Here is a 27,081-nt window from a genome sequence, read left to right as displayed (position 1 = left end):
TCTGCAACATGAGGGTTAATTAAGACAGTTTTATGGAGACTTAATTGCAGCAATTTCTGAGGTCAGACAAGTCAAGATTATCTGTAGAGTGCTTTTAACAAACACCTTCATCATAAAGTGGCTCCCACAGACAACAAAGGCCACAAAAACAAACTAAACAAAAGTAGCACGGTGGACGTGATGGGAAAAAGCAGGAGACCATATGAAAATAAATATGCAGGTGGTGACATTAAAAGCATAAATGGGTCAATGTGTGTACGTGTGTGTGTGTGTGTGTGTGTGTGTGTGTGTGTGTGTGTGTGGTGGGGGTTAACACAAAACGGTCATAATGACCATCATCACCATTATCATCACCATCATCATCATCACAGGCATGACATTTCAAGAGCGCCATTATCATCATTATTATAGCTAATATTGCTGATATGAGGGTTTCATGACTTCTTGTTGGCCCTGGCTATGGTATCGTCATGGAAACAGATGACAGAAGAGAGCATAGTTTTATTGAATTACTCTATAGAGCGAATCTGACCAAATGGGGCTTGAATGTTGCTCTATCCCAAGTCCCAAGGAGACAGATATGAGCGGGGACAGAGGGAGAGAGACAGAAACCCAGTTAGAAACAGAAGTGTAGACATCAAAAATAAAAGAAAAAGAGAAGAGAAAGACGAAAAGAGACATGAGATTGAAAACAGTGGCAGCACTGAGGGACATGTGACTGTGAGAGAATACAGATCCACTGGTACAGACAGCACGGGTGATCAGCTCAGAAGAATATTGTCTAATCGCTGGAAACAATGGCACCAATTCATCAACACAGACAGAGTCAAATAAGAGGAAATCACCAGCAGTAGGTTTATAACATTAATACATACAGTGGACGTTATAGGCATGGATTAAATCTTTAATGGAGCTTAAAGATCTTCAACTGATCTCATCATCTATCCCTCTGCTTGTCTCTCAAGGATAATAAATCTCCCCCAGATTCAGTTCTATACATTGCCGACACGTCACAACCAAATATTTTCAAAGTGCAAATGTCATCTGCTAAAAGAATGCTGCTCAGAAAGCAAACAATCATGCTTTTATCTGTCAGAAAGCAGAAATAGCACATTGGCCTCCCAGCTGTATTACCCTCCCCTGCAGATTCTGTCACATGAGGCTTTAAACCTGAGTTTCCTGGAGAGAAAAGAAACATCATGTGTCACAGTTTGTATGGGTATAAAATCCTCCACTGTCCAAGTTTACTGTCGAAACACATGAATCATCTATTCATCACAATAAATAGTTTAAAAGTGATCAGATAATTACGGATGAAAGTAACACAAACATACAATTATGACTTTGACTGTGCAGATAAAAGTGCTGCCGTTTGTTTAAATGTTTTATGTACATGCTGTGTAACCTCTAGTCTAGCTGTCTTTCATGAATAAACCTCAAAGGACAGGGTCAGATTTTTTCAAGTCTGTCAGGCAGACAGACAAGAGCCCGTATTGGACGCTGAAACAGTAGTTACATGCTGTGACTATTTTCCCTGTTCAATCAGCCTTTAACAGATTTCTATAAATCTTTCATATCGTCGCCTTACTACTGTTTCAAAACAGATTTGCTAAAAAATGTGACCATGCCCTTTAAATGTTTGTCAAATGTTTCACATAGGACACCTTTGTGCACATCACAAAATGTGAACAAATGACTGTAAAAGCCTATTGATAAATCAGTACAGTATGAAAACCACAAGATGTGTAAATACACTGTAACACTTGCAGCTATATTTTGAAAGACATTTACAAGTTCATGCATCAAAACAAATACTTTATGTCTAATATGAACAGTTCAGGGGACACTTGGTTCTTGAAATTGAGAAATCTGAAGGGGAGTTTATAGAATGTTTCAGATATCCTTAAAGTAACTCATCCATACTTCAATTTATTGATTCATTAAGCACTGCTGTAAAAAATCAAACACTGTTTCTAAATAATTATAGATGTACTTCAGGTTTGTGACATTCTATATAATAGCATACATTATAATGTACTGTACTTTAAATTAGTCCATTAACTGATTTCTTCCCAAATTAATATTTAATTTAGAACAAAATCCTGATGTTTAATACAGTATGACTGACAAACATGGACAACATTGACGGATACTGTTTCTTGAAGGAAACCTTTCAATAACTTGGACAAAAAGGGGTCTAAACCAAAAAAAAAAAAAAGATATTACTAATAGAAAAACAAACTGGCAGTGCTACTTTCTAAAAGGCATTTCTGGCATGAACATATCTTGAAATTTCCATCAGTCCACCAACTACAGCTATTCCATTTAAACAATGATCTGACATCCGATTGTACTGGTTCCCATGAATCCACACATGTGTATCTACACACAGTACACATGTTGTATAAGATTATCTGTACATATAATCACAGTTAATTTCTGTCTCGAGTGCATTAGGGATGCTCAAATCACACAACAGCTTTCTAAGTAAATATACTTTATAATGTAAAATGCCTGTATAACACTCCCATACCACAATACTATGCTTGCACACTTTGTAACAGTGAGTGAGTTGCAAGTGGACAAAAAATGTGCTGCAAGCACCTCACAGGATACAGGAAACATATGGCTCATCCATGGTTTGTCACAGGATGTATTCAGGGTTAAATGTTTCTCTCCTGCTCTTCCTTCATAGGGGGAATGGTTTGAGTACCAGCATCTGATTCTTTTAAAACAGTTATCTGGCTTGCTTCTGTTTTTCTCATCTGCATCTCCACTTGTTTTTGTTCTGTATCAGTTTGTGCATAATGTTCCTCCTCTTGCTCTTCTGTGGCCATGTCCACCTGGTAAAGATTTAGGGCTGTACTGCTGGGCTGGTTGTCTAGACTGTGGTTCTGGTGTTGATACTGATCATGTTCTTGATTCTGTCCTTGGCTGTTGAAGAAGCTGCGGATGATGTGTTTGGGCAGGCCCAGCTGAGCCGACAGGGTGTGGACCGCCTCATCATCTGGGTTGAGACCCACATCCTGGATAAAGCTCTGCAGGATTCCGAGTGCTTCATGGGACACTTTTAACCCCTCCCCTGGGTTATCTGTTCCTGGGCAAACTCCAGCCCTACTTCGTTCCTCATCCTTCATGCTAGGCCATTTAACACACAGCCTCTCCTTAACACTTCCATCTTTGCTGTGTTCAATTATCTCATTTATTCTCTCCTCACTCACATTGTCATCCCTCACCTGCTCATTGGTTTCTATACTTTTATCTCTCCCGCTACCAGTACAACCCCAGTCCCCTCCCATGTTACTCCTATCTCCTCTGACTTCCTCAACCCAGTCCTTACTTTCCCCTCTCTCACCATTGCTACTATACCTGCCCTGCAAATGGACTCTCAAGTGCCCCCAGTAGCCTCCAACCTCAGACTCAGCTGGTGATGCAGCACATGGTTGCCGTGGAGACAGATGAGGTCCTGTCTCTGGTTGCAGAGGTTGATGGGGTTGAAGATGGTGTTGCTGTGGCAGTGGGGAGTTGCGTTGATACTGACCAAAAGAAAAAAAAAAAGACAATTTGAAGTAAAGGCCGCTTAGACTATCTGAGAATTAGCTAAAAATCAGTGAATCACTTAAATTTGCTTTCATAGTGACTGTCTTTATTTAAGTTTTAAATTTAATTTAAAATTAAATTAATACAGTTTTTCATAGAACATATTGTGCACAGGATGATTCCTATTAAAATATTCTCTTATGTCAATAGGATGATACAGCGTTTTTGATCCTCAGTGGTGAATCATCTGCATCATATATGGGGTTATTAACCCCACTCACCCGAATCTCAGATGTTTTCACAGAGCAGAGCTAGAGCGTACAGTTTAGTTTAAGTCTTATTGTCTTTCTATGAATGCATTGGTAATGTATTATTACTGCAAACATGGAAGGATACAGAGTTTTCTTCACGCTAACTGTGCTGTAATCAAACCATCAATCCATGCACAAGCAATGAAAGTGAGAGAAAAATAACAAATCAGCCTCACTAATCATTGCTTGATGGGGCAATCATCTTAATTTTCTAATATCTTTGACACTGAGTGATCATTGCTACACTGCTTTGCTATTGCACACTAAAGTGCTCCATCGGCATTCAATATTCTTTCAAATTCCTGTTACCTACATTAAACCTTTCTTTAATAGATGTTCCTGACAATTGTCTCAAGTTTAGTCTCACCAGAGTATTGTCGTTACTGAGCAGTGTGAGCCTGTCAGTGTAGTGCTGCTGTGTGCTCATGTTGCTGCTCTCCTGCTCATAGATGGAATCTCGTTCAGCCTGAGCCAGGCTCAGAAACCTGCGGATCATGCACAAGTTCTCCCACAGCGTGCGGTTCTCTGGACTGGGATCCTCCTTCCAACGCAGCAGCTCACACAGCCATCCCTACAGGAGGAACGTTGATGGATGGAGGAGACAAAGACGAAATGGTCAGTCCTTCACCCAGAGCAAAGGTCAAGGTATGTCAGCACATATTTACACATGTGAGATGTCCCACAAAAAAGACCAAGAGCCAGTGTGGTGCTGTTCTGTATGACATGATCTGACACCACAGAAGAAGAGACAAAAATATGTCTCAACAAAATATTGTCCTGTTAAAAAGGTCTACTGTTCTGCCACAAATTGTATTTTAACTTTGATGACAATGCATAAGTAAAGTAGGCAAAACAAAGTCAGTTTATTGTTAAATATATTCATGCAGTAACTTTATTTAAAATGTGATCATTTGATCCCTTCTATATTGTGAACCTAGCATAAGGCTGAAACAGTATTGGGTCATCAATATTGCCATGGCAACATCATGTAAATTTATATGATGAGTTTTGATTCATTTCACCCCGGTACACCCACTCTCTTACTAATTTTGTGACTAATTAGATTTTAAGTAGTTATAATTAGTCGTAACTAGAAAGTTGAGTGTCTTGAATTCAGAAACAAACAACAAAGCAGTGTCTGCTTGGTCTATAATCACAAAGTTCACGAAAATTACGTTTCACGTTGAATCTAAAAGGGTTGATGTAAAGGTTCCTGTTTACTAAGTATATGCAAACAGAATCAATAAAGATAGATTTGAAGGTTAAATATGCTCTAATGACAAAACTGGAAGATCATGGTGAGATTTTCTTCTTGAATCCTTTCTGCATCACAAGGGACAAAAACTTGTGAGTGGCAGATTGAGGAACGTAAAGCCAAGTTAGTTTCAGATTCATGAACTGGAGCATGATTATGTTTGCAAGCTGGCTGATAGACACACATACACAGACACACGCACACATACATACATACACACTACTGGCTATAGCCCAAATCTAGCCCACAATACCATCCAGATGCACTGTGCAGATAGAACAGAGAGATCCAGCACGGTTCTGGCTGCCAAACAACTGGGTAATAGACAGAGCGAGAGAGACGGGGGAGGGCAGACACAGAGAGAGACAGAGTTCAAGAGAGAGAATAGTAAAGATAACAGAGGAAAAAGTAAGGTAAAAATGGAGGCCAGCGAAAAAACCTCAGGGGTTGTGGACCACCTGTCTGTACTGGCATGGCCATTGAATGACCTCTAAACATCTTGATGATGAGTGGAGAAAAAGGCAAATTCTTTGGAAGAAAGAAAGAAAGAAAGAAAGAAAGAAAGAAAGAAAGAAAGAAAGAAAGAAAGAAAGAAAAATAACTGTAAAAAAAAACAGACAAAATTGGAGACATGCATGAGGGGAAGAGAAAATGAGACAGCTAAAATCCCCCCATTCCATGAAGGGAAATTATCCTCAAAACAAAAGGCAATAACAAGCTTATGGGGCTGCCATAAAAATGAGAACAATAAACACTCAAATCATGCTTGTGTGTGTTTGTCTATTAGTGCATTTGTGTGCCTGTGTGAGTTTGTGTGATTGCATGTGCTCGTACAGTATGTCTATGTGCAGATTGCACTGGTGTGTACATGTGTATGGCGACTATTAAAACGATAATTTAGGACACAATAGCAGTCTGATGCACTGATGATAGTTCTCTGCAGAGTACAGCTGCTGGTTGATTATCTGGGCTTCCCTCAGCACTCACACACACACACACACTAACCATCACTGCTTTAACTATGGAGATGGATTCATCATTGATGGTAAGTTTGAACAATTAACAAACGATTGGGTTCCAAAAATGTGTGTTTAAAATTGGACATCATTAGATTTATACTAGCATGGAAAGCAAGTACCTGACTCTTGGAGGCAGCCACTTTTGCAAACAAGGCCTGGGACACTTTCGCTCTCTTCATCTCATGGTGAATCTCCTCGTAGATGGAAGCACTGACATTGAGAACACAGCTATCCGTCCTCAAGCCTCTGTCTGCTGTAACTGGTGACAGTCTTGCCTAAAATGAAGAAACAAAGACAGTAAGAGTGTGTTCCCATATGGACTACAGTGAACATGGAGTAGGCTTAAGCTACACACTAAAGCAGTTTTCAGAAGTAGAAAGCCATTGAGGGATCATATCCTATATACAGCCATAGACAAGCCTGGATTTGCATATATCAAACTTGGATAACATGGTGAAACACTGCAGAATGATGAATAAGGAAATTCATTAAAAAATAGTATAAGTTTACAAAGAAATTACAATTGTTGTGAGTGATCAGTCAGTGAGAGCAGAGGTCCAAGGATTATCAGTCAGTAAGCTTCCGACTTCCAACAACAGCTTCACATGAATGAATGTTTCTCTTGAAGTGTCTTGAAATAGCTTAAATTAACTCAGTTTTAATAGTGTTTGCTCACTATTTATAGAATATATGTGAAAATCTTACATAGCAGAACACATTTAAAACTTGATCCAGTTCAGTTTGAAAGCAGTCATTAAAATTCTCCTTGACTAAAAACTAATAGTACAGTAAAGTAAAAGACCCAGTATTTTGATATTCCTCTGCTCTTTCCCATGGAGACGTTAGTTGAAACACTTCACAGCAGGTTTGTGTAACTAGTTTTAGATTTCATGGCTGTCTCCCTCTGTCTCTGCTGACCTGTGTGGATCTTGGCGGTGTGTTGTTGCAGTTCGGTGTGAATCCAGTCAGGCTTCTCTCTTTCTCCTCTTGGTAGATGCGTTCTCTCTCTGCCTCGGGGAGCTGCAGGAAGCTGTACATGGCCCGCAGGTTGACCAGCAGAGACTGGGAGGCATGTTTGGGGTCCTCCTCTTTACGCAGGATCTCGGACAGCAGGCCCTGGTAAATCACACAAACAGTACTGTCTACATAATGATACGCGCATGTAATGTCAAACACAAAAACCCCAAAATGGTTTGAAAACCCACATGTCCAACTCTGGCTGTCCTTCAACCACCTTTACAAGTTCCTGCAGTTTAGTGTTTGTTACACTACATATAGATGACATAGAGCCAGTTCCCCGTCAGTGCTAAGCATGCAGGGCAGCGCTTAAACGTCACATGCAGATTATAGGGCTTCCTTACTGAAAATAAATCAGATTTCATGCTTGGCAGTGAGATGGCACGAGTGGAAAGCGCTTTCTTATACAAATCATGGATCATCTTCGAATCTACCCAGCAAACGCCGCTTTCCAAATAGATGGAGGCTTTATGTGAATCGCCAGTTGACAAATGCTTCCCTCACTTCTAGATGGCATCTTGGCATCATGCCCAACTTGTACAACTGGAACTGGAGCACCTTGGACTTGGCAACTGAAAAACCTGGGGGTGGATAATAACTAGCTCTGCTTATTGTGATGAAAATGATAATGACGGTAATAATGATAATAACAATGGGCTGAGCCTGTCCTTTGAGCCCCATTTCTGTGGGTGTGGCGGTGAATGTAAGATCATGGACACATATAATGTAATATTTAAGTATTAAAGGCGATGCTGGAAGGAGATATAAAAGGGGGGGACCAATGGGGGAACAGAAAGGGAAAAGGGAAGGGGAAATGATGGAATGGCAGAAAGACAGTAAAGTAAAAGACAGTAAAATGAATAAAAGGACAGAAAGATGGAGGGACAGTGAGATAGAGGAAGGGGTAGAGAGGGAGACAGGATTTCTCCAAGGGGTTGTGATTAGTTGGCCCAGCAGCTGCTTCATTGCTGGCACCAGCTTTGTGCTGCAGAGTGCTGGCACAAACACGCATACACACACACACACATGCACACACACACACACACACACACACACACATATGCATGGGGGGAGGGAGCACTGCGGCAAAGGCCATGCCAACGTGCCAACCATGAAACACACATATTCGCGGAACACACTTACCTACTACAGTACCGCAACACCAGAGGGTACTTCCAAAAGATCATTACCAGAAAACATTTACATGCTCCTAAGTTTTTCTAACATCTTGCGTTCTGCCACCACTCCCCACCCGCTCAAGATCATACCTGGGTCCTGTTAAAGGCAACCCGGGCAAAGATGGCTTGGGAGATGCCTGCTCTCTTCAGTTCCTCCCTCACACACTGGTAGATGTCACTTGGCACGTCACATTGCCCCACAGAAGGTCCAACTGATGTCTGGTTTTGTGGCCCGGCTGCAGACCCTCCCACTGGGCCACACTGTGGGGCTTGGGAATCTGGGGCTATGGCGAAGACCTTGGCAGGAGCTCTTCCTACAGGAGGGTGGTTGAGATACTGTTGCGGGGATGATGAGAGTCCCTGCCCAGCTAGCATGCGGCTAACAGTATACTGCTGGTTGAGAAACTGGGCCATCACTAGCTGCTGGTTGACCATTTGGGAGCTGAGAGGTTGGGTTACCAACCCGGGGGGATGCAGACCAAGGGGTGGACGACTGCATATGTTGCCTACTGCTCCGCGAGGGAAAAGAAGGGTCGAGCTCTGTTCAGCTGGGCAAGCAGTGATTGGCTGCTGGGTGAGGGTGACGTGTGCTGACTGGTCAGAGAAGATGTCAACTGCTGATGAAGAAAAAAAGAAAGTAAATTATTAACACAACAAATAATGACTGATGCTAAACAGGTTTTGAATATGTATTGAGCTTAAACTAGAAGAGAAAAGTTTGAAACCAGGCAGAACGCAAATTAAATGTGGAGGATTTTTTGTGAGTGTACTGTGAATTAAATTGTGGGTGGTGAGACAAAAAGTTTTGAATCTTGAGACAGAATCTTTTTCTTTGTAAAGTTTAATTGGCAGCAACATTATAAATATTATATCACATCCTATAAAATAATAACATTTTTAACGACTTCACACTGTTGAACCTGTTTAAGCAGTTTTTTGTGCTGCTAAAACAGTATACTATGATGATTAGTAGTGTACTGAATGGACTTTGTAAGACCCATTACACACATATTGATATTTACATGCGTGATTGGAATCCTTACCCTTGAAGCATTTGGTCTTCTTGAAGTGCTTGTACCATCGACCAAACTCGTGACACTTGGCAGCTGAGACATTTGCATAGTAAGTGCTATTTACAATAGATGATATCATACTCTGAAACAGAGGGGGGAAAAGACAATAGAAATTCATTACATTTTCTGAGCTCCTGCTATGGACATCCTGGGTGTCTCAGCTGTTCACACATTTGATATTAATGAACTCAGATCAGTGTTATTAAAAAGACCCCCAGGTAAATAGAATAATAAAGACAGATGAGTGTGTCAGTGTGTGTGCATACATGCGTGTGTGTGTGTATGTGTGTGTGGGTAATCAAACAAAACACTAGAGGTCATCAGAGACTATGCCTCTCTCTATCTCTCTCTCTCTCACACACACACACACACACACACACACAGTGTTTCCCTAAAGACCATCCTGTGCAATCTTTACATCTGATTACACCTTTCATCTTCTCATATTTATTTTAATCTGCTTCTTGCAAACAAGAGAGGGGGTAAAGGGAGTGATAGGAGAGAGCAAGAGTGAGAGAAGGGGGGAGGAAAGATGGGGGAGGGAGGATTGGCTAGTATCAGATCTGAACGCTGCAGAGAAGGGAGGAATCAGAAGAAGAGAGACATAGTGAGCAATTTCTTTTTATCAAACTGTAGATGTCCTACGCACCCTCAGGCAAAATAACAGATAGACTAAGTTGATAATTATGAATATTCATAAAGAATATTCATGATTAATGTAAAATTATTTCTGCAGTTGTTTCTGTATTTGCTTAATTAAACACACAAGAACTGAAGGAGATCTTAAAACCAGATTCAGATGCTATTGCTGAATCAGTCAAAAAAAAACAAAAAAAAACAGAAATGCCAAAGAGTGACAGTGATGGACAGATAGACTGAGTGAGAGTGAGACAGTGGGTGAGGCTGACAGACAGATTAGGGTGACAGGCATAGAGGTTGGCAGTCAACAGAATCAAGATAGGCAGCAGCCCAGGCAGAATGGCTTTTAAAAGATATCCATCTCCCTTTATCTGTTTCTCTCTCCTGCGCTCTGCCCCCATACCTTATCTACCCCTGCATCTGGGCTTCTCATCTAACTATGGACCACACGCTTACTCTGTGTCATGCATTAAAGCAGGCACAAACACACATACACGCACACTTACTGTGTGCAGGACATGGAAGGGTGAGCACATCACATGTACACCCTGAACTTCACTGTTATTCCTCCTGTCGTCTCTTCTTGTATGCACATTGAACATGTGTGTCAGTACTATACGTGTCTTATACCTGAGACAGTGGGCACTCCTTGGCCAGGGAGCTCTGGTTCATGTCCTTGAGGAGCTCTTTCAGAGCGTTTCTCACTGTGGAGTGAGTCCACTGCTCGGCTGGCAAATCCTCCAACTTGGGACAGCTACAGAAAGAGCAATAAAATCACTTAAATGGCAACATTGTAGTATATTACAATTGAAATGTGTATTCCAGCTATTTAGCATTGCACCTCCATAATACACAGCTTTCCTTACAGTAAGTACACAATGTGGTTTAAGCTCAAGCTAAGTCTCATAATGTAAGTCAGTGGCATCTTTAATTAGACCGTGAATTTGCACAGACTTTAGAAAGCTCCCTTCAGAACATTAGTACTTCTCTTAATAAGTAAACTAGTCTTTGTGCAAAATCAGTGCAGTGGCCCTTTAAAAAGTAGACATCCCTGTCATTTGCTTCTAGAGAGCATCTTCCAGGTTGGTGATGGGCAGGAAAGAATGTGATCAAGTTGCCCCCGCCCCCAATAATCACACTCACACTTTCATTCACACCCACAGCATGGACTTCTCTGTCAAAACACTGAATCACACGCTTGCACTGTCTCATGAGTTAAATAAAGCACACACACACACACACACACATTCAAGGGTGTAAATGAAAGTCTCGGCTGAAGTAGGAAACTACAGCGATTCACAAAATCTCACGGAACACAGAGGAAGCAGACATCATCCCAGGTCGCTCTTTCTGCGAGACAATACGAATTTTTTCACATGATCTCAAATCAAATAAACAAAGCAGAATTTTTCTTAAGTGCTTCAGTTTCACTTTGAAGAGCCATCAATAATAAGTCAATTGCAAGATCTGTGCATTTACTACTGTAATTCTAAACGTGTTCTGAGAAAATGTCACCTTCTCTAGTCCTCTGAAGTAAATTAGCCTGGAACGTGTGTGGACTGTCCCAACTTCTATGGGGGTCTGCCACACGACTGCATGTGTAGCACAGCTAAAGTACCATGGCCACAAAACATTGAAGAGCTGATTATTTAAAAATGTAACAAATGCTAAGTTTTACTGTCCATTAAAATGCTCATTAATATTCATTGCAACAAGCAAATAAAATCACTCATTAAATTTAATTTAATGACTTTAAAATTAGACAAAAACCACTAGTGGGCTATTTACAAATTTTGTATGGGTTTGATTTGGTCCATGGCGTTTAGTTATTTTCTTTTCTTTATTCAAATAAGGGGTCATGGTTAGCTAGATTGTTTTCCTGCATGCATTGAATACAATGCTAATTGAAATTGATTACTGAACGGACATATACAGGCCCAGAGGTCAGAAAGGGGGCCCATCAACTAGAGCCTCTGAAGTTACTGTCCATGTTTCCTGTGTGACAAACACAATACAGTAAAGAGTGAGGAGCCCTTCTCCTCTAGGTTCTCCTAATGTGTCCAAAGACAGATGTAAATCAAAAGATGCAAACGACTGCTCTCTACCTGTGCAGCTGTATTTTAAGGGTGACAACATGGTGAACATCCTGCAGCATGTCAGCCACCGTGGCATCAGGAGCATCTGTTACACAGGACAGGGGTACTGGGTTCCACCTGCCTACCTGGATCAAACCTGAACGTACACACACACAAACACACACATACAGGTAAAAATTCAGTGAAATAGTGAGAAAGCTTAAAGTTATTTCTGCGTTCTTGTGTCTTCTGTGTGTGTTGTGTACCTTTAGCCTGTGCCGCAGAGCTGTGCGAGTAACCCAGTGTCAGCAGGGCCATCTCTATGAGCTGGTTAAACAGCAGATCTCTCTTGACCAACACAAACTCGGCATGTTCTTCTCTCCTCTCTCCATCCGAAAGGCTTTCCCTGTGCTCCACCACACAGAACACCGGCAGCAGGCTTCCTGAGGTGACAGACACAAGCGATTTCATAGAAAGTGACATTTGAGGACATAGTCATAATGGAGATTGTTTATCAACTTGTTTTTAAAATTGTATATACAGTATGTTCTAATCACACAAGACCATAACACCTGCGCATGTTGGATGACATGCAGGAATCACATTCAATGACACAATCTGTAATATCATGATTCTCTTGAGCCCTTCTCCGTATCAGCTCATGTACCTCTGCTGTGCCAGCTCTTGCCCTGTGGCCTCGCTGTTGTTGGTTTCTGGGCCAGGCATGGGTTTTTGGCCACAGGACTCCCCTGCTTGCTCCTCTCCTGGGCCGAGGATCCTGCTCCGTTTTGTTCCAGTCGAGCCAGCTTAGCAGGAGGGGGCTGGGGGTCTACAGTGGGATCGCTGCCCTCAGGTTTCATGGCTCCATTACACAGATTGTCCATCTGTGGTCTCACACTGACATAGAGAGACAGACACTGAAAATCAAACACTGTACAAAGTATCCATATAAAATCCCTTAGATTATGTGGATAGCATTTGTAGTGGTCAGCAATTGGCTTTTGCTGAAGGTGTTTTAAGCTCCCATTATACATGCATGTCTTTTCCAGTCTCCTGCCAAGGTAGGGTAGAATATGCTACATGTAGTTTCTAGACAGCAATTAAAAGCAGAATGTTAAGTAGACTAAAAAGTATCCTATATCTGGATACCTGGAGACAGTGTGGGAGACAGCTGTTTCCCTTACAGTTGTGCGTATTATAACAAAATTCCAGATCTGAAAGATATCCTTCACACAGACGCAGCGATTAGGATATTTAAATACAATAAAAGTCCACTGGAAGCTACAGAGCAGTTTCCCCACAATAAACCCGCTGTCATCTCCAAGCGCGCCACCGCAAGCGACGGGGATTCACTTCGTCTCCAGCACCGAAATGCGCGCTAATCGTCCCATGTCCGATTGTGCTGAAGTTTGATCAAACCAACCAACCTGTTTCAGTCCGCACAATGTGCATCCACGACCAGCCATCATGCATCAACACGCCAACCCTGTACCGGCTCTATCCATATGTTCTCCTCGCTTCCACTGGTCTCCAGTTGAAGAACGGACCCGCTCGGCGGTCGGTATGCGTCCGAATCTGCGCTCGTATGCGTCCCTTTACTTAAATCTGTCGCTTGTTTAACATCGACATTGTGCCGTGTTTACTGTCCAAGTAGTTTCCCCTCTTATCACTCTGCGTCCTCCGACCGCGTTTCGCTGTCGGCGTAGAGATGAACGGGCCTTTAGTGCAAGTTCAGAGCAACCTCCGATCCAAAGCGCCGGGACATGCTGCTACTGTGGATCAAGCTCCAGAGAGAACAATGCGTGCCTAGGAGCTCCCAGAGTACATATCCCTGTCATATATTAGGCTACAGCACTGACTCCGGGATAGCAGTTGTTGGTTACACTTCAAAGCCCTATGCGCACGCGGGGAGAGAGAGGGAGAGAGAGAGAGGGAGAGAGAGAGAGAGAGACCAACACACACACACACACACACACACACACACACACACTCATAAATACGCGGACCCAGCTGCATTAGCATATGGTGTAATAATGAATTCACTAGCGCGCTCCGTAAATGTATTAAATGTGACAATTGCGCATAAATCTATTTATTATTTTCCGCCGCATGCTGTGCACGCACTTATTATTGTCTTTAGGGTATTGGAGCTCTCCATGGTAACAAAGTGGAGCAGGACAAGGTAGAAGTGGCTGACTGATATTAACTTTTGAACGATGATGTGCTCTTTTCACAAGATTACCCGTGACTTGTGTTTAATAGGCTATGTAATAATCACAGGTTTTACTACGTGCACCAAAGAATTGCTCTAACGTTATCATTACAGTAGAAAAGCTCATACAGTAGTAACATGTAGTACATGTAGTACAACACAATAGCACTATAATATACCATACCATACTATCCAGTGGTCCTTACTATGGGGAGTGCTATGTTGTACCTGTACTATACTATTATATATACTAACTTAGAATAGACTATATGTATTCCTATGCATAACTCTTTATGGTACCTATTAGTACAACAGAAAATAGATTAGAATAGTATAGTATAACATAGAATACTGTGGAGGAAGTATATATATATATTCCCTTACTAAGTTAAACAATACTATTGGGCCCTATTGTGTGCCATTGTACAGTATGGCACTACTATACTATACTATACTATACTAAACTATACTAAACTGTACTATACAATACTATACTTTACTATAATATACTATACTAAACTATAGTACTTCAGTATACTATACTTCACTATACTGTACTATACTATACTAAACTATACTATACTAAACTGTACTATACAATACTACACGTCATTATAATATACTATACTAAACTATACTACTTCAGTATACTATACTTCACCATACTATACTAAACTATACTAAACTGTACTATACAATACTATACTGTACTATACTATACTAAACTATACTATACTAAACTGTACTATACAATACTAAACTTCACTATAATATACTATACTAAACTAAACTATACTACTTCAGTATACTATACTTCACTATACTGTACTATACCATACTATACTAAACTGTACTATACAATACTACACTTCACTATAATATACTATACTAAACTATACTACTTCAGTATACTATACTATACTATACTATACTATATTTCACTATAATATACTATACTATACTATACTATACTACTTCAGTATACTATACTATACTATATTTCACTATAATATACTATACTAAACTATACTACTTCAGTATACTATACTATACTATACTATACTATACTATACTATACTATACAGCATACTAATTTATTATTATTCTAATCATTAAACAAAGCTCACTAAATCATGTCTAAAATAAAATATCTCAGTAGAAATTCATTCCATCACTGTACCTGTACCAAGTTTTGCCACAGCTGAAGCAGTTAGCATTGATAACAGCTCGTGCTCTGTTCTGTTGGCGGAAACCTGAAGTTGCAGCTGAGTGTCAGCAGACCTTCCCATGCAGTCCCGAAATGTGCCTCACCTCTAGAGCTGTGATAACCAAAATGGTGCCTGGAATCTCGGTGAAGGTGTCCCAAAGCAAAGTGCTGCAGGTGCATGAGTTGTGTCTCTGTGACTAAAAGAGACATGAAGAGTGAGATATCTTTCGTTCTGGCAGATACAATTCAAAGACCTGCCTGATGAAATATTACCGCTGTGTGGATACAGGTCTGTCTTTTCTACAGTGAGATAGATGTGGTGGATGTTGTGCAGTGGGAGCGTGTGTTTGGCAAGAGAGAGCATGCTCTACTACTTTTGACTAATTAAACAAAGTGAATTAGCTATCTCCCCAGCCAGAACGAGTCATGGCTGGTTACACATCATTCATCGTGACTAATTCAGAGAGAGAGATGTCACTCAGTTGGCTGGAAATGTCTATCCGTGTGTTGTTGTATCATTGCACCTGTGGGTATGCTGCTGCACAAGTTCACTGTTTTGTGTGTGTGTGTGTGTGTGTGTGTGTGTGTGTGTGTGTGTGTGTGTGTGTGTGTGTGTGTGTGTGTGTGTGTTCAGTGATATCTACTGCTCCTCTCGGTGCATGTGCCTTTAAGTGTTTACATGCCTACATTTCTCTCTCTGTCTGTCACCCTATTTTATCACTGGCTTGATATGTTGTCAATGAGGCTGGCATGCTAAATGATAATTAAGACCATTATACGCTCACAGAGCATGCTACCAGTGCAGCACACAGCTCCCTCAATTGGAGCCTCATCTCAGGGGACACCCTACTACTCACACAGTCATGTATCTCTCCAAATTAGGTTAGATTTTCATTCCACCTCATTCGCCATGGATGTGATGTGGTTATTATAAACTCATGATATGGTTAGTGAGTCTGCTGCTGTGAGATGGGTGGAGGAATCATGTTGGTGTGTTAAAGGGGAAACGGATTGCCAACACTCAGTATTGCACTTGTCTGTTTTTCCCCGTTCATGCACAGTCCGTGGTCTGAAAGTAAGTTTGCCGACACAGACAAACACTGATAATCCGACACACACACACACACACCATGTGATGCAAACCACACAGAGAGACACACAAATGCATGTTTGTAATTGTGCAGACTGATGAACAGATACCACCTTAAGTGACTTCTGCAAAAAAACACTGTCTGGCGGTATGGTTCGTTTACAGATTACAATTAAAAAAATAAGCATACAGTATAAAACTGGTTTGCTAATGAGTAAACCAGTGAGTTTGAACCTTCTCAGCCTGCCACCTCTCTCTGTCATTTAGATTTTTATGAGTTAGCAGGCCACTTGATAGATATCATTACAGTTCAAAGTTAAATTAGCCTTTATTTAACAGGTAAACAGAGAAAACAGCATCGAGGAATACAGATTTGTTCATCAGAACTTTATTTTTCTTTCTTTCTGCCCCATTAATGTTCTCAGTTCACCTCAGATTTATCTAAACTACTGAACTCTGTATAAAGCAGTTTAAACTAGCTACAGTACACCAACAAAATGTTATCTCTGTCTATTAAAATTACATATAATGTAGAACTTGAGTAAAGGTTGCAGATCCAACTATAATTTGCTGATGAGATCTTACTCTAAGCAGGAAGTAGGATGATTAATTCAGGTCTTTTACTTGTAATGAATCTGGATAATAATGTATTGCCACTCCTTGCGGCACTGTTCATGTCATAGCTCTAATCTGAAATGACCTAACCTAAAAACCTCTTGCTGCAGACATATTAGAGATCCATACAATGCTCACTGATACTGTGCCAGAGACCAGCTTGAAGGCAGCTGTCTCTCCTCAGGTTTCCCCTGATCTGGGGTGTACACAGGCATCTCGGCTCGGGCATCAATATTTTCTGAGAAAAAAACATGCCCCCAGGTTCTCCGGATGTCTATTGAAAAAAATAGACCTGATGTATACAAGTCAGACAGTCTCAGACATAAGAGGTACACATTTTAAACTCAGGGATTTGGATGAGATTGGGAGCTCAGGGTGACATGTGAGATGCTGCCGAGCTTACGCACTAGATCGTAAAACTGATGGGTTTTATTTTGTGAGAAGATGAAGGTGAAAAACACGGAAAGCAGAAGAATTGGTTTAAAAGAGGTTATATAGGCACAATATGCCATGTCACTTTTCTATATTTTGTATTAAAAGGGTTTATATTGCGAATCTTGAATCTTGTGCAGACGGGCTTGTGAGTATTAATTACAGTATGGATGTGTGTTTTACTGTGTCTGTGTACATTCTTCACATACAGTACAGTGAGCTATTTGCTTTGTCAAAGTATGTGTATGAAATTAACTTATAGCTGTATCCTTAAACAGCCATGCCTACTTCCTGTATAGCACCCAAGGGCATCTTAAACTCCATTAAGTTAAAATGTCGGCACAGTGTTGCCATTGCAACGTATAGCAAGGGAATCTTAAAGCATGAATGCAGACATGAGGCCGGATCTGAGTTTAACTTGGACTGTTTATAATTAAACCAAACAACACAGAGTGACAGAGCTTAAATCACAATAGAGCAGCACGGCACTCAGACAAAAACAAACATGGTTACTCACTACTCGCTATATCATCTTTTCACTGGCTCCAAACCCAAACTTTAAGAACCCATTCAGCATCAATGTGACATGAAACATGATCTGATTTTAATGCAACTTCCAAAACTAAACTAACCACTTTTAAAAGGGTGTCATGGCTCAAACAAAGGACGACATAAAACACCACTTTTACCTTGGAGGTAAGGAAGGAAGGTTACAACCAAGAGCAAGGTGTGTAATCACAAGGTCAAAATGTACTAAAGGGTAATGTCTAGTAAATTAAAGGTCTCTACTGCAGTAAAGTCAGTGGATCAGTCAGAAGGCTACAGGAAGGATGTTCTGTGGATGGGTGGGACCAAAGTAGAACTTTTTGGTTTGAATGAGAAGCATTATGTTTGCAGATGATCGAACACTCAATTCTAGTATCAAAATCGCATCTCATGAGTACAACTTGGCTGTGGCCGTATCAGGATCAGGATGACTGTATCAGGATGAAATGTATGAAGTTCTAAAGTGAATCACGCAGAATGACAACAAAAATCATTGCATATCTTCTGGTTAAAGCAGAGGAAATATAATGTTTTAGAATGACCGGCCCAGTCCTGGTTCCCTCTTATCCAATTTTATTTAGTTCACATTAGGTCATACTGTTATCCTGTCATACCCTATCCCTCTACTGCCACGTACCCTAACCCTAACCATCACAACTAACTGCCTTATGCTAAACTTTACCCTAACCCTAAAACTTTGTCTAGTTTTAAGCCTGAAATGTAATGTCTCTTTAACCACCTTCAAATTGTGAGGAAAAATGTTTTGTGTCTTGTCTTGTAAAATGTCCTCACTTTGTAAAAATGTCCTCAGTCCAGTGGTTAAAAATTCATGCTGGTCCCTCACAATGAAAACCTCACATTCAAAAACACACACAAACTATGTGTCTGCAGCATTGATCAGGCTTAAATGATGCATTAAGCACTTAATTACTCAGGTGAAGCATCACTGTGCGTTGGCTGTCTGCTTTAATTTAATTAACTGACACGTTCATGGAAGTACCTCTGCACGCTTACACTTCACCTCAGGGACTTGATTCACGTGTTTCCTTACATGTATCCTGTATGTTAGTGCGAGAGTATGTCCGTGCATACAGTTTGCCTGTTTGAAGCCGCCGAGGTGCACCTGATGACCTCACTTTGTCTGAATGACAAAACATCTGTCACAGCTGCTTCACTTTTGTGAAGGAGTAGGAGGTGTAGGAGGCACTGTGCCTGATTCTTTTTGGCTCCAAAGCTGTAGCACTACTAGTAATGGGATTGACCTAGATTGGAGTTTAGTTGCATTTCTTATATTTCACCTGCACACGTGTGTGTGTGTGTGTGTGTGTGTGTGTGTGTGTGTGTGCATTTGAGTGGATGTATCCCATTTCTGTTGATGTTTGCTAGAGGTGTCTTGTAATGGAAAAACCTTGGGTATAATCCCATTTATGGATTTATACAAGAAACAGTTTGGGTTTGCAAATTAGGATTTTATGATTGCAGTGAGCTCTTCATCAGTTTGTGAGAATTTACCAATTAATAACTAGGTTAACACTGATATTTTAAAAGACACCAGAGTGACAGTGCCACATAGACTTGTGATCATGAGATTGCCACTGTGTTCACTCATTAGAGTATTTTGCATTATAGCAGTGTTCCTGAAAGACCTACAGATTTATAGAAGGTTATACTGTATAGAAGGTGTACTTTATATGTGTAGGCGCTGCGCAGTGTTGTTTAAGTGGATTCATGTATTTTAATTAAAGTTTGTTTCACCAAACTCTCCACATGAGGGGGCTGTTGTGCAGCTGATGGCTCGGTTGCGGTTCTGCTCACTGTGTTTTGGCCCCAGCCGTGACAAACGTGCAGAGAAGAGTGCCTTACATAGGCCATTGGGGGGCGTTAAGAGTTCGTGTTGGTGTTGCCAGCTGCGAGCCTGCTGTCAGGTTAGTGTATACCACGTTGGAGAGAGAAAGAGCAGCGTGGACAGGTTGACGATCAGACTGCCAACAAAACAACTTGAATGAAGCGTTCATCTCCTGAAGCAATTACTCTGCAACCTGTCATGCAACTATTGCGTTTTGTTTCACTTTTATTTATTTATTTATTTATTAACGCCAGTGCAAGTGCAGGTCTATTTCTATTTCGTCTTCTTCTTTTCTTTTTTTTTATTGATTTGGGGTGACGCTGTTTACTACCTTTGTCTCACCCTCTCCCTCCTCACCATCCTCCTTCCCTTTGTCTCAGCCACTCAGTCTATTCTACATATTGCATGAACAAACAGCTTTTCCCCCTTCACTTTGCATTTCTTCATCACCTGGCAGTGAATCTCCTTTTCTCCAATTTCCAGCCATTCCGTGATTATTAATTTGACGCTGATGTTCTGTTGTGTAACTGTGCGCCCATGAATGCGGAGCCATCGCCCAGAGACAGCACATGTGGACAAAAGCAGATTAAGAAAACATCAAATAAAAGTTATGTTTATGATTTATGATGACACACAGAGAAACTCCTCCCTTTTTACAGTTGTAGTTGAGAGTGACGGATGTCTCCCACCATTGCGCGCCGAGGAGAGATGATCATTGTCCGGCGGCACTATAATGACATCGCTGACAGGGGATCTCACTCTCCCACCGTCGCTCCTGGCTACTACCTGAACTGCACCTGTAGGCTTCATCTACTCTTGTCATTTACACACGCAACACAAGCTCCAGACACACGGGCGCGCGCCTCACGCGCACGCCCCACCGACTAGGGATCGCATTGTGCTGAGTTGACCAGATAGATCCTCGTTCCTATAGGTCCAGCGCCTTAAATGGGAACACCCCACACATTTGGACGACTTGCACCTTCTCTTCAGTAACTTTAATGGGGACTTCGACATTAAGCAGGGAAAATGCCTGTGATGAAAGGATTATTAGCGCCGCAGAACACGTTTCTGGACACTATAGCCACACGGTTTGATGGCACTCGTAAGTTTTGTTTTCAGTTCTTTGTGGGGGTTATGATAGTTTTTGAGGGAATTTTTGCATTGCATGTTGTCAAATGAGATTAACAAAGGAGACTCCAGCCCGTTTCCTGTTTAACACCTGCATCCCATCAACAATAGAGGGGTTGTCAGTGCCTCTCTTGCATTTTGGGTTTGTTTGCCCATGATGCAAATAGCTTTTCAATTAAACGTGACATCCAAGGGGATGCTCAGGCCTGATTGTTAAGCAGGTTTTTTTAAACTTCAGTGAAATTCAACATTGTTTCATGTCTCTGGATCAGACGGTGCCACAGCAATTAGCCGTGAGCTGAGGCTGTCGCTGTCCGCGGTGCTGAAGCGGTGCTGCTGGATCCTCAGCACCACAGACAGAGAGCAGACAGAGAGCCGGGGTTCACAGCTGGATAACTTGTTCACAAGTCGAAGCCTGCGTCGTATATTTGATATTTGGGCACACACCAGAATAAATCCAACTTTTTAAAGTTGCCATGTTATTATTATTATTTTTTTAAATCTCTGCTCATTGGACAAAACCTCCGCCTTTCTCTGGGACCAGCAGTCGCATTTATCAAAATTAATTGGTCGGCCGCAGCATTACAGCAATTCTTTCCCCCGGGTCAGGCTTTCACAGACATTTCCAAAAGACAAGTTTTGTCTGAGTGGCCTTCTCCTGTTTCTCTGTTAGAAATTGGGTGCTCCAAGTTCAGTCCACAGGAGCCGCCCTCTCTCCTATTTCCACCCTTTTTTTTCCCCCATCCCCCTTCTGCTTAGATCCAGGTCAAAGAGTTAGGCCTCTTCAGCGTTTGTGTAGGATCTTAAACGTCCTTTCATTTTGCCATTCAAGTTTGCACTGATCCACTTGGTTTAGAAGTTGTGTCGTGGCCTGTCTTTGCTCTTTTATTCAGATAGTAGCCACATACTATGTGTGTGAGTCAATTTATATCAGCAACAACATGATTGGTACTTATGTGTCAGAATTATTAATCTAAAACTGAAATGATTTTGTTATTACATCTTTCATGCAGTGTATAATACTATTTCTGTCACAGCCCACTCTCAAAACCTAATCCTCAAATTCCAAATCATAGAACAAATGGTACTAAAATACAGTATCGTGAAACAAACCACTCACATCCTGCTATTTGGGATATTATACATTTCTTGCTGTGAGGTTCATACCACTGCAATAATAACCACAGACATCCATCCTTATTTTAGTCCCCATAACTGCAGGTTGAGCACCACTGAATGAGTAAGTGCAGGCAATATGTCGAGCAGCAACAAACTTTCAGCTGCCTGGTCTGCAGCTCTCTCCTAACACAAGGGAATTGGAGTGGTACTGTACCTATAGCACAAGTGGTTTGTCAAGCCCCAGAGAATGAACTGCTGTCCTTGAGCTGGGGAGGTAAAGGAAATTAACGTTGGATTTAAACTGCAAGATGGGGAAGACTGGAGGCAGTGGAGGTTGACGGGACAAATTGGGTCTGATGGCTTGGCCATGAGCAAATATAAGGGAAGTGCGAGGTCTGCTGCTATGTGATCCTCTTTGACGTCATCCAAAGCCTGGGCAGGTTGGTTAAACCTGGAAACAGTATATGATAAATGAATGGAAGTGAAAGGAGCCAACTCTTTAACCTGATCTCATCTGTACTGTACTATAAAGGCTTTATACATTTACCAGTGGCCTTTAAAATGGATTAAACTTGTTCAGTGTTCACAAAGACAGATATGGTCTTCCATGTTCAGACCAAGGCTTATTTAATAAACGGAGGTATCCCAGGAATAACTTTACAGCTTACAGAGGCAAGTAACTGGAAACTTTCAGGTTCAATTTCATTAACAGCTGGGAGAAGACACTGAAAGCCTGTTGGCTCCTTTAATTGGCACACATGAGGATAGATGTAAATGTTTTAAAGGATCGAAATAATTTTTCTGGTAGTATCTGGAGATATATGCATAAATATTCATACTGCATGACTTGAGCTGAGGCGCTGTTGATTTTGAACAAAATTATCTCTCAGCTCAGCTTATGCGCTTACACAATGACGTCAGTGTTTATATGCTGTTTTGATGTCTTATTGTTTGACACATACACACCTTGGAGCACTGTGTTGGGTTCAGTGTGTCCCTGTTTGCTTGCACTATAACTAAAATAACAGAATCTGTCTGTGATGACTATGTGAGAGCACTGTGACACCTTGTATCATCACTACAACAGTGCAGTACATAATTTAGGTGACTAATCTTACCACTTGTCTATCCCTGGATTCAAACTGGAGAATTACACATTGTCACGTAGCTAACAGTATATTACAGCACTGGTTCCCAGGCTGCAGGTAGAGTATAAATGCTCATGCCACTTAAGTATAGAAAACTGTCACATAATACTGCTGAGTTAAAGTTAATGCTGCAGTTTCATCATCGCTGCAGAATTGCTGACTTGCCTTTCTGTCAACCAAACATGAGCTTCACTGGAGAGATGGAGCCTGTATTTGGTGGTCCTTCTGCCAAATAAAGCAGATGGTTTGATGGCACAGTTGTATCACAAGGCTGTGTAAAGTCTCTCAGTGTGTGTTACATGCAGCCCCATTCTTTTAGATTGCTATTTTCTAGCTCTCAGCATACACTAGTTCCACCTCCACAAGGCAGATAATTACTGTCACTATCACCAATGCCAAGACATGGAACAGCTGCGTGTTGAGTCTGTACAGGGCAGAATTAATAATGTTTAAGTGTGTATGTGAATGGAATTTCTAGAGAGGGAGAACGCGAGTAAGAGAGAGAGAGAGAGTGGATCTATGTATGTAAAGAAGGATAGATGAGACAGGGGAGAGCACAAGGTGCATGTCACAGGTTTATTTCACAGAATGTTTTCTGTATAAGTCTAAGTGTATGGCTGCCTGTGTGTGTGTGTATGTGCTCAACCGTCTTTGAACATTAAAGATAGTACAGCAAAAGTTTTCTCTCCACTCACTAACTTTTTTGATGCGGCACATCTAATTAAGCTGTTTAAAAGTGGCTGTGGGATCCTACATTGTGATTACTTTTCCGCCAGGTGAATGTTTAAAACTCATCAGAGTATTGCACACAATAGAAGAAGCTGTCACTATTCCATTCTGCTGTCTTAAGCAAGACAGAGGGTATAGCGTTGTTGCTCAGTCTCACCAGCAACCTTATGACCTGCAGTAAGACCCAGGGAGCTAATTACTGAGTTTGAAAGACCACAGACCGCATGCTGACGCACATATGTTTCATCAAGGTTCATTAAAGTAAAGATAACCTCGATTGTTTGCTGGTATTATAAGTTATGTAGTACACTGCCAAATACACCAAAACGTGTTTAATTTCCCTTAATAAGCACTTAGTAGGTAAGTAGATTGTTAGTTTACAATATGATTATTCTAACTGGTGGAAAAGCAGGTCTGATGTGGACTCTGAAGGAAGCAATGAGTGCAGTTATGAGACGGTGAGGGAGTAATCAATCATCATTGACTGTAGTGCTGCAGGGTGCAGAAGGGCTTTCACTTACTGGCAGTCGATTGGCACTGCTGTTCCCATTTTCTCCAAAGCCCACTTAATATCAAGTTTTAATTTAGGGTGAAGAATAAACAGAACAATGTGTCGTACGGAATAAATTGAAAAACAGAGGACCTGTTTTTCACTATATCACATAGTGTTACAGAATAACAGCAGAAAGTAGCACAGGCCTGGCTTATGATCATGATCAGGCTATGGATCCTGCTCGCCATAGCGAGATATGTAAGCAAGTTAACTGGTGTGTTATCAGCATGCTCATAAGCTGGATAAACTAACTATTAATTATTCTTTTCACTGTAATTATTTAGTTAATAAAACATGTAGGTTTTTAACTGATTAATTTTACCTCTTTGTAGTAGTGCAACAAACTGTTAATGCAACATTTTCATTTCACTGCCTTTTAAGTCAATACAGCAAATGTGTTAGAAAACAGTTGCCTATTTACACATACAGTAAAGCACAGAGCAACTTTAGCATGAACTTCAAACTGTATTTCAAGTGACCTCAGAAATGTGGGCACATAAATTATAGAGTACAAATCAAGATAATTTCAGTATGTGTACACCACATTTCAAAACTCAAGTTGCTTCACACAGGCCATCAAATAAAAAACAAGACCTTGAGTTACAGGGTGCTATGACAAAGATCAAAATCAAGTCACTTTTTATCTACTAACAAAAATATGTGGGGCTTTAGCTAAATGCTCCTTATGGTATCTGTGAACTTTGCATTTGGTTCTGGGCAGGGAGTAAATTTAACAAGATAAGTCATTCTCTCACTGCAATCTAACATGGGTAAAGGCATCAACTGTGTGTGGAAAATGTAAATTAGTGTTTAGAATTAGCAGCAATCCAGCACAATCCACTGGCTTTAACAAGGCCTTGACAAAGCATGCAGTTAAGGGGACATAACCATCATCAGCACAGGCTCAGCAGGCAAACCCTGTCCTCGCAGTAAGGTCACCAAAGTTAGTTATTACTGTGGACTTGAAAAGGGGTGAGTACCTTTGTTCCCGCAAACTCCTGCGACGCCTCTCTGAGAGGCCCTCGTCACCATAGACGTTCTGCCTTGTTAAACCGCATAATTAGCGAGACTCCTCTGCTAATCACCATCTCTAATGGACTGTCCAAAACGATCGACAAACGGGGTTACACCAGCGGAACTCTGGGTCAAGGCGGCCATTTTTAGACTTAATTAATTTTTCCAGTGACAGGACTGGGTTTTGTCAAAAACACAAAGAAGCTATACAGCATGAAAGAAAATTTGATGACGCAGAGAGAGAGGGAGAGAGAGAGAGAGACAATAGAGGGTGAAAAAGATATTGACCCAAAAAGATACATAAAGAAAAGCCAGGAGGCAGTCTGTCAAATTACAGGAATGTAATGACGGGTGTAATGTTTCAGCTGGTAAGAGCCTGGGGGAGTGTATGATGAAGAACCAGTGAAGTGATTAAGGCTGTGGATTTGTCTAATGACTTTCTCTCATCAGTTATACATTGTGTGAGGATTACCACTGTTGGCGTGGCTGTGCGAGAGCGCGTTTAGACGTGTGGATGCTCTGAAATCAACACAGCATACACATAATTGATACACGATCTGCAATTTGTACATGAATTTTTGGTCAATATGCATTGCTGACAAACTGTACAGTAACCGTGGTTACCATGGTGTGTGTCAGTGGTAGCTATGGCAACTATGGAGAGACTTTTTTTTTCTGGTTATGTGATTGCTCTGTAGCAGTTTCTCAGAGGCCTGTATGAATTTTGGCCATGAGGTGAAGAGGTCTTTCCATCCATTTCCCCGCTTCTCTGCCAATTTTTACCACACTCCATCCACATCTTTCATCATTCCACCTCTCACAGCTCCATCTCACTCGCTTTCAGCTTCTCACATCACCCTCTCACCCTCTGTCCCGTTCCCACCCTCATCTGTTCTTCTCCCCTTACCTGTCCACACCTCCCTCATCTCTCATTCCCTTACCTACTTCGCCATCCATCTCTTTCTCTCCCTGCTGGGTCTCTCTGTCAGTTTCGGCTTCCCGCTCTCCCGTATCCCTCTCTCTGTCTCGATTGCTTTCTCATGCTTGCTCACCTCTTGTAAGGGATGTGCCTTAAATAGCTGTGGGGTTGCTCTGGGTGGTGGCATGGGGCTGTCGAAGAGCTGGTAAATGTGCATCCGAAGCCATTGTAACGCTATTTAAAACCCTAACACTAGAGCAAGCCAGTGTATGGACAATATACTCTTTCTATGAACACAATCCACTTCCCAGTACCACTTATTTATGAAAGTGCACCAAAGCAATGTACCTGATAGTGCAGGTCCTTCAGGTTTTGCTCTGGCACCTTTAGTTATTGTAGCACAGACCAGCTGA

The 27,081-nt window shown here is 41.3% G+C and overlaps 2 protein-coding genes across 2 annotated transcripts in view; one reads left to right on the top strand and one right to left on the bottom strand.

Annotated features, from left to right (window-relative positions):
- Positions 1-2,157: 2,157 nt before the first annotated feature.
- On the bottom strand, positions 2,158-13,966 carry satb1a (SATB homeobox 1a). Its single transcript, XM_026347750.1, has 11 exons — positions 13,535-13,966; positions 12,775-13,004; positions 12,374-12,550; positions 12,138-12,264; positions 10,663-10,786; positions 9,364-9,475; positions 8,411-8,937; positions 7,044-7,241; positions 6,245-6,400; positions 4,219-4,422; positions 2,158-3,536 (listed from the first exon to the last, which is right to left on the bottom strand). The coding sequence occupies exons 2-11, from the start codon at positions 12,989-12,991 to the stop codon at positions 2,664-2,666; spliced, it is 2,715 nt and encodes a 904-aa protein (XP_026203535.1). The 5' UTR covers positions 12,992-13,004; positions 13,535-13,966; the 3' UTR covers positions 2,158-2,663.
- Positions 13,967-21,023: 7,057 nt separating this feature from the next.
- Positions 21,024-27,081, top strand: part of kcnh8 (potassium voltage-gated channel, subfamily H (eag-related), member 8) — a 43,451-nt gene continuing 37,393 nt past the window's right edge. Inside the window, exon 1 of the mRNA XM_026348096.1 lies at positions 21,024-21,160. Coding sequence (XP_026203881.1) covers positions 21,085-21,160 — 76 coding nt within the window. The 5' untranslated portion in view covers positions 21,024-21,084. The remainder of the gene's footprint in view (positions 21,161-27,081) is intronic.

Source organism: Anabas testudineus, chromosome 11, assembly GCF_900324465.2.
Source record: "Anabas testudineus chromosome 11, fAnaTes1.2, whole genome shotgun sequence".
NCBI classification, from domain to species: domain Eukaryota; kingdom Metazoa; phylum Chordata; class Actinopteri; order Anabantiformes; family Anabantidae; genus Anabas; species Anabas testudineus.
This window is presented reverse-complemented; position numbering and strand designations above follow the sequence as displayed.

What these genes read in the sequence shown, in the direction of transcription:
- satb1a (XM_026347750.1), bottom strand. Translation starts at nt 12,991, where the DNA reads ATGGACAATCTGTGTAATGGAGCCATGAAACCTGAGGGCAGCGATCCC. An exon ending in GAAGACCAAATGCTTCAAGG is followed by an intron (nt 8,938 to 9,363) that starts GTAAGGATTCCA and finishes TTTCTTCATCAG; the next exon opens with CAGTTGACATCTTCTCTGAC. An exon ending in TGGCTGCCTCCAAGAGTCAG is followed by an intron (nt 4,423 to 6,244) that starts GTACTTGCTTTC and finishes TTCCTCCTGTAG; the next exon opens with GGATGGCTGTGTGAGCTGCT.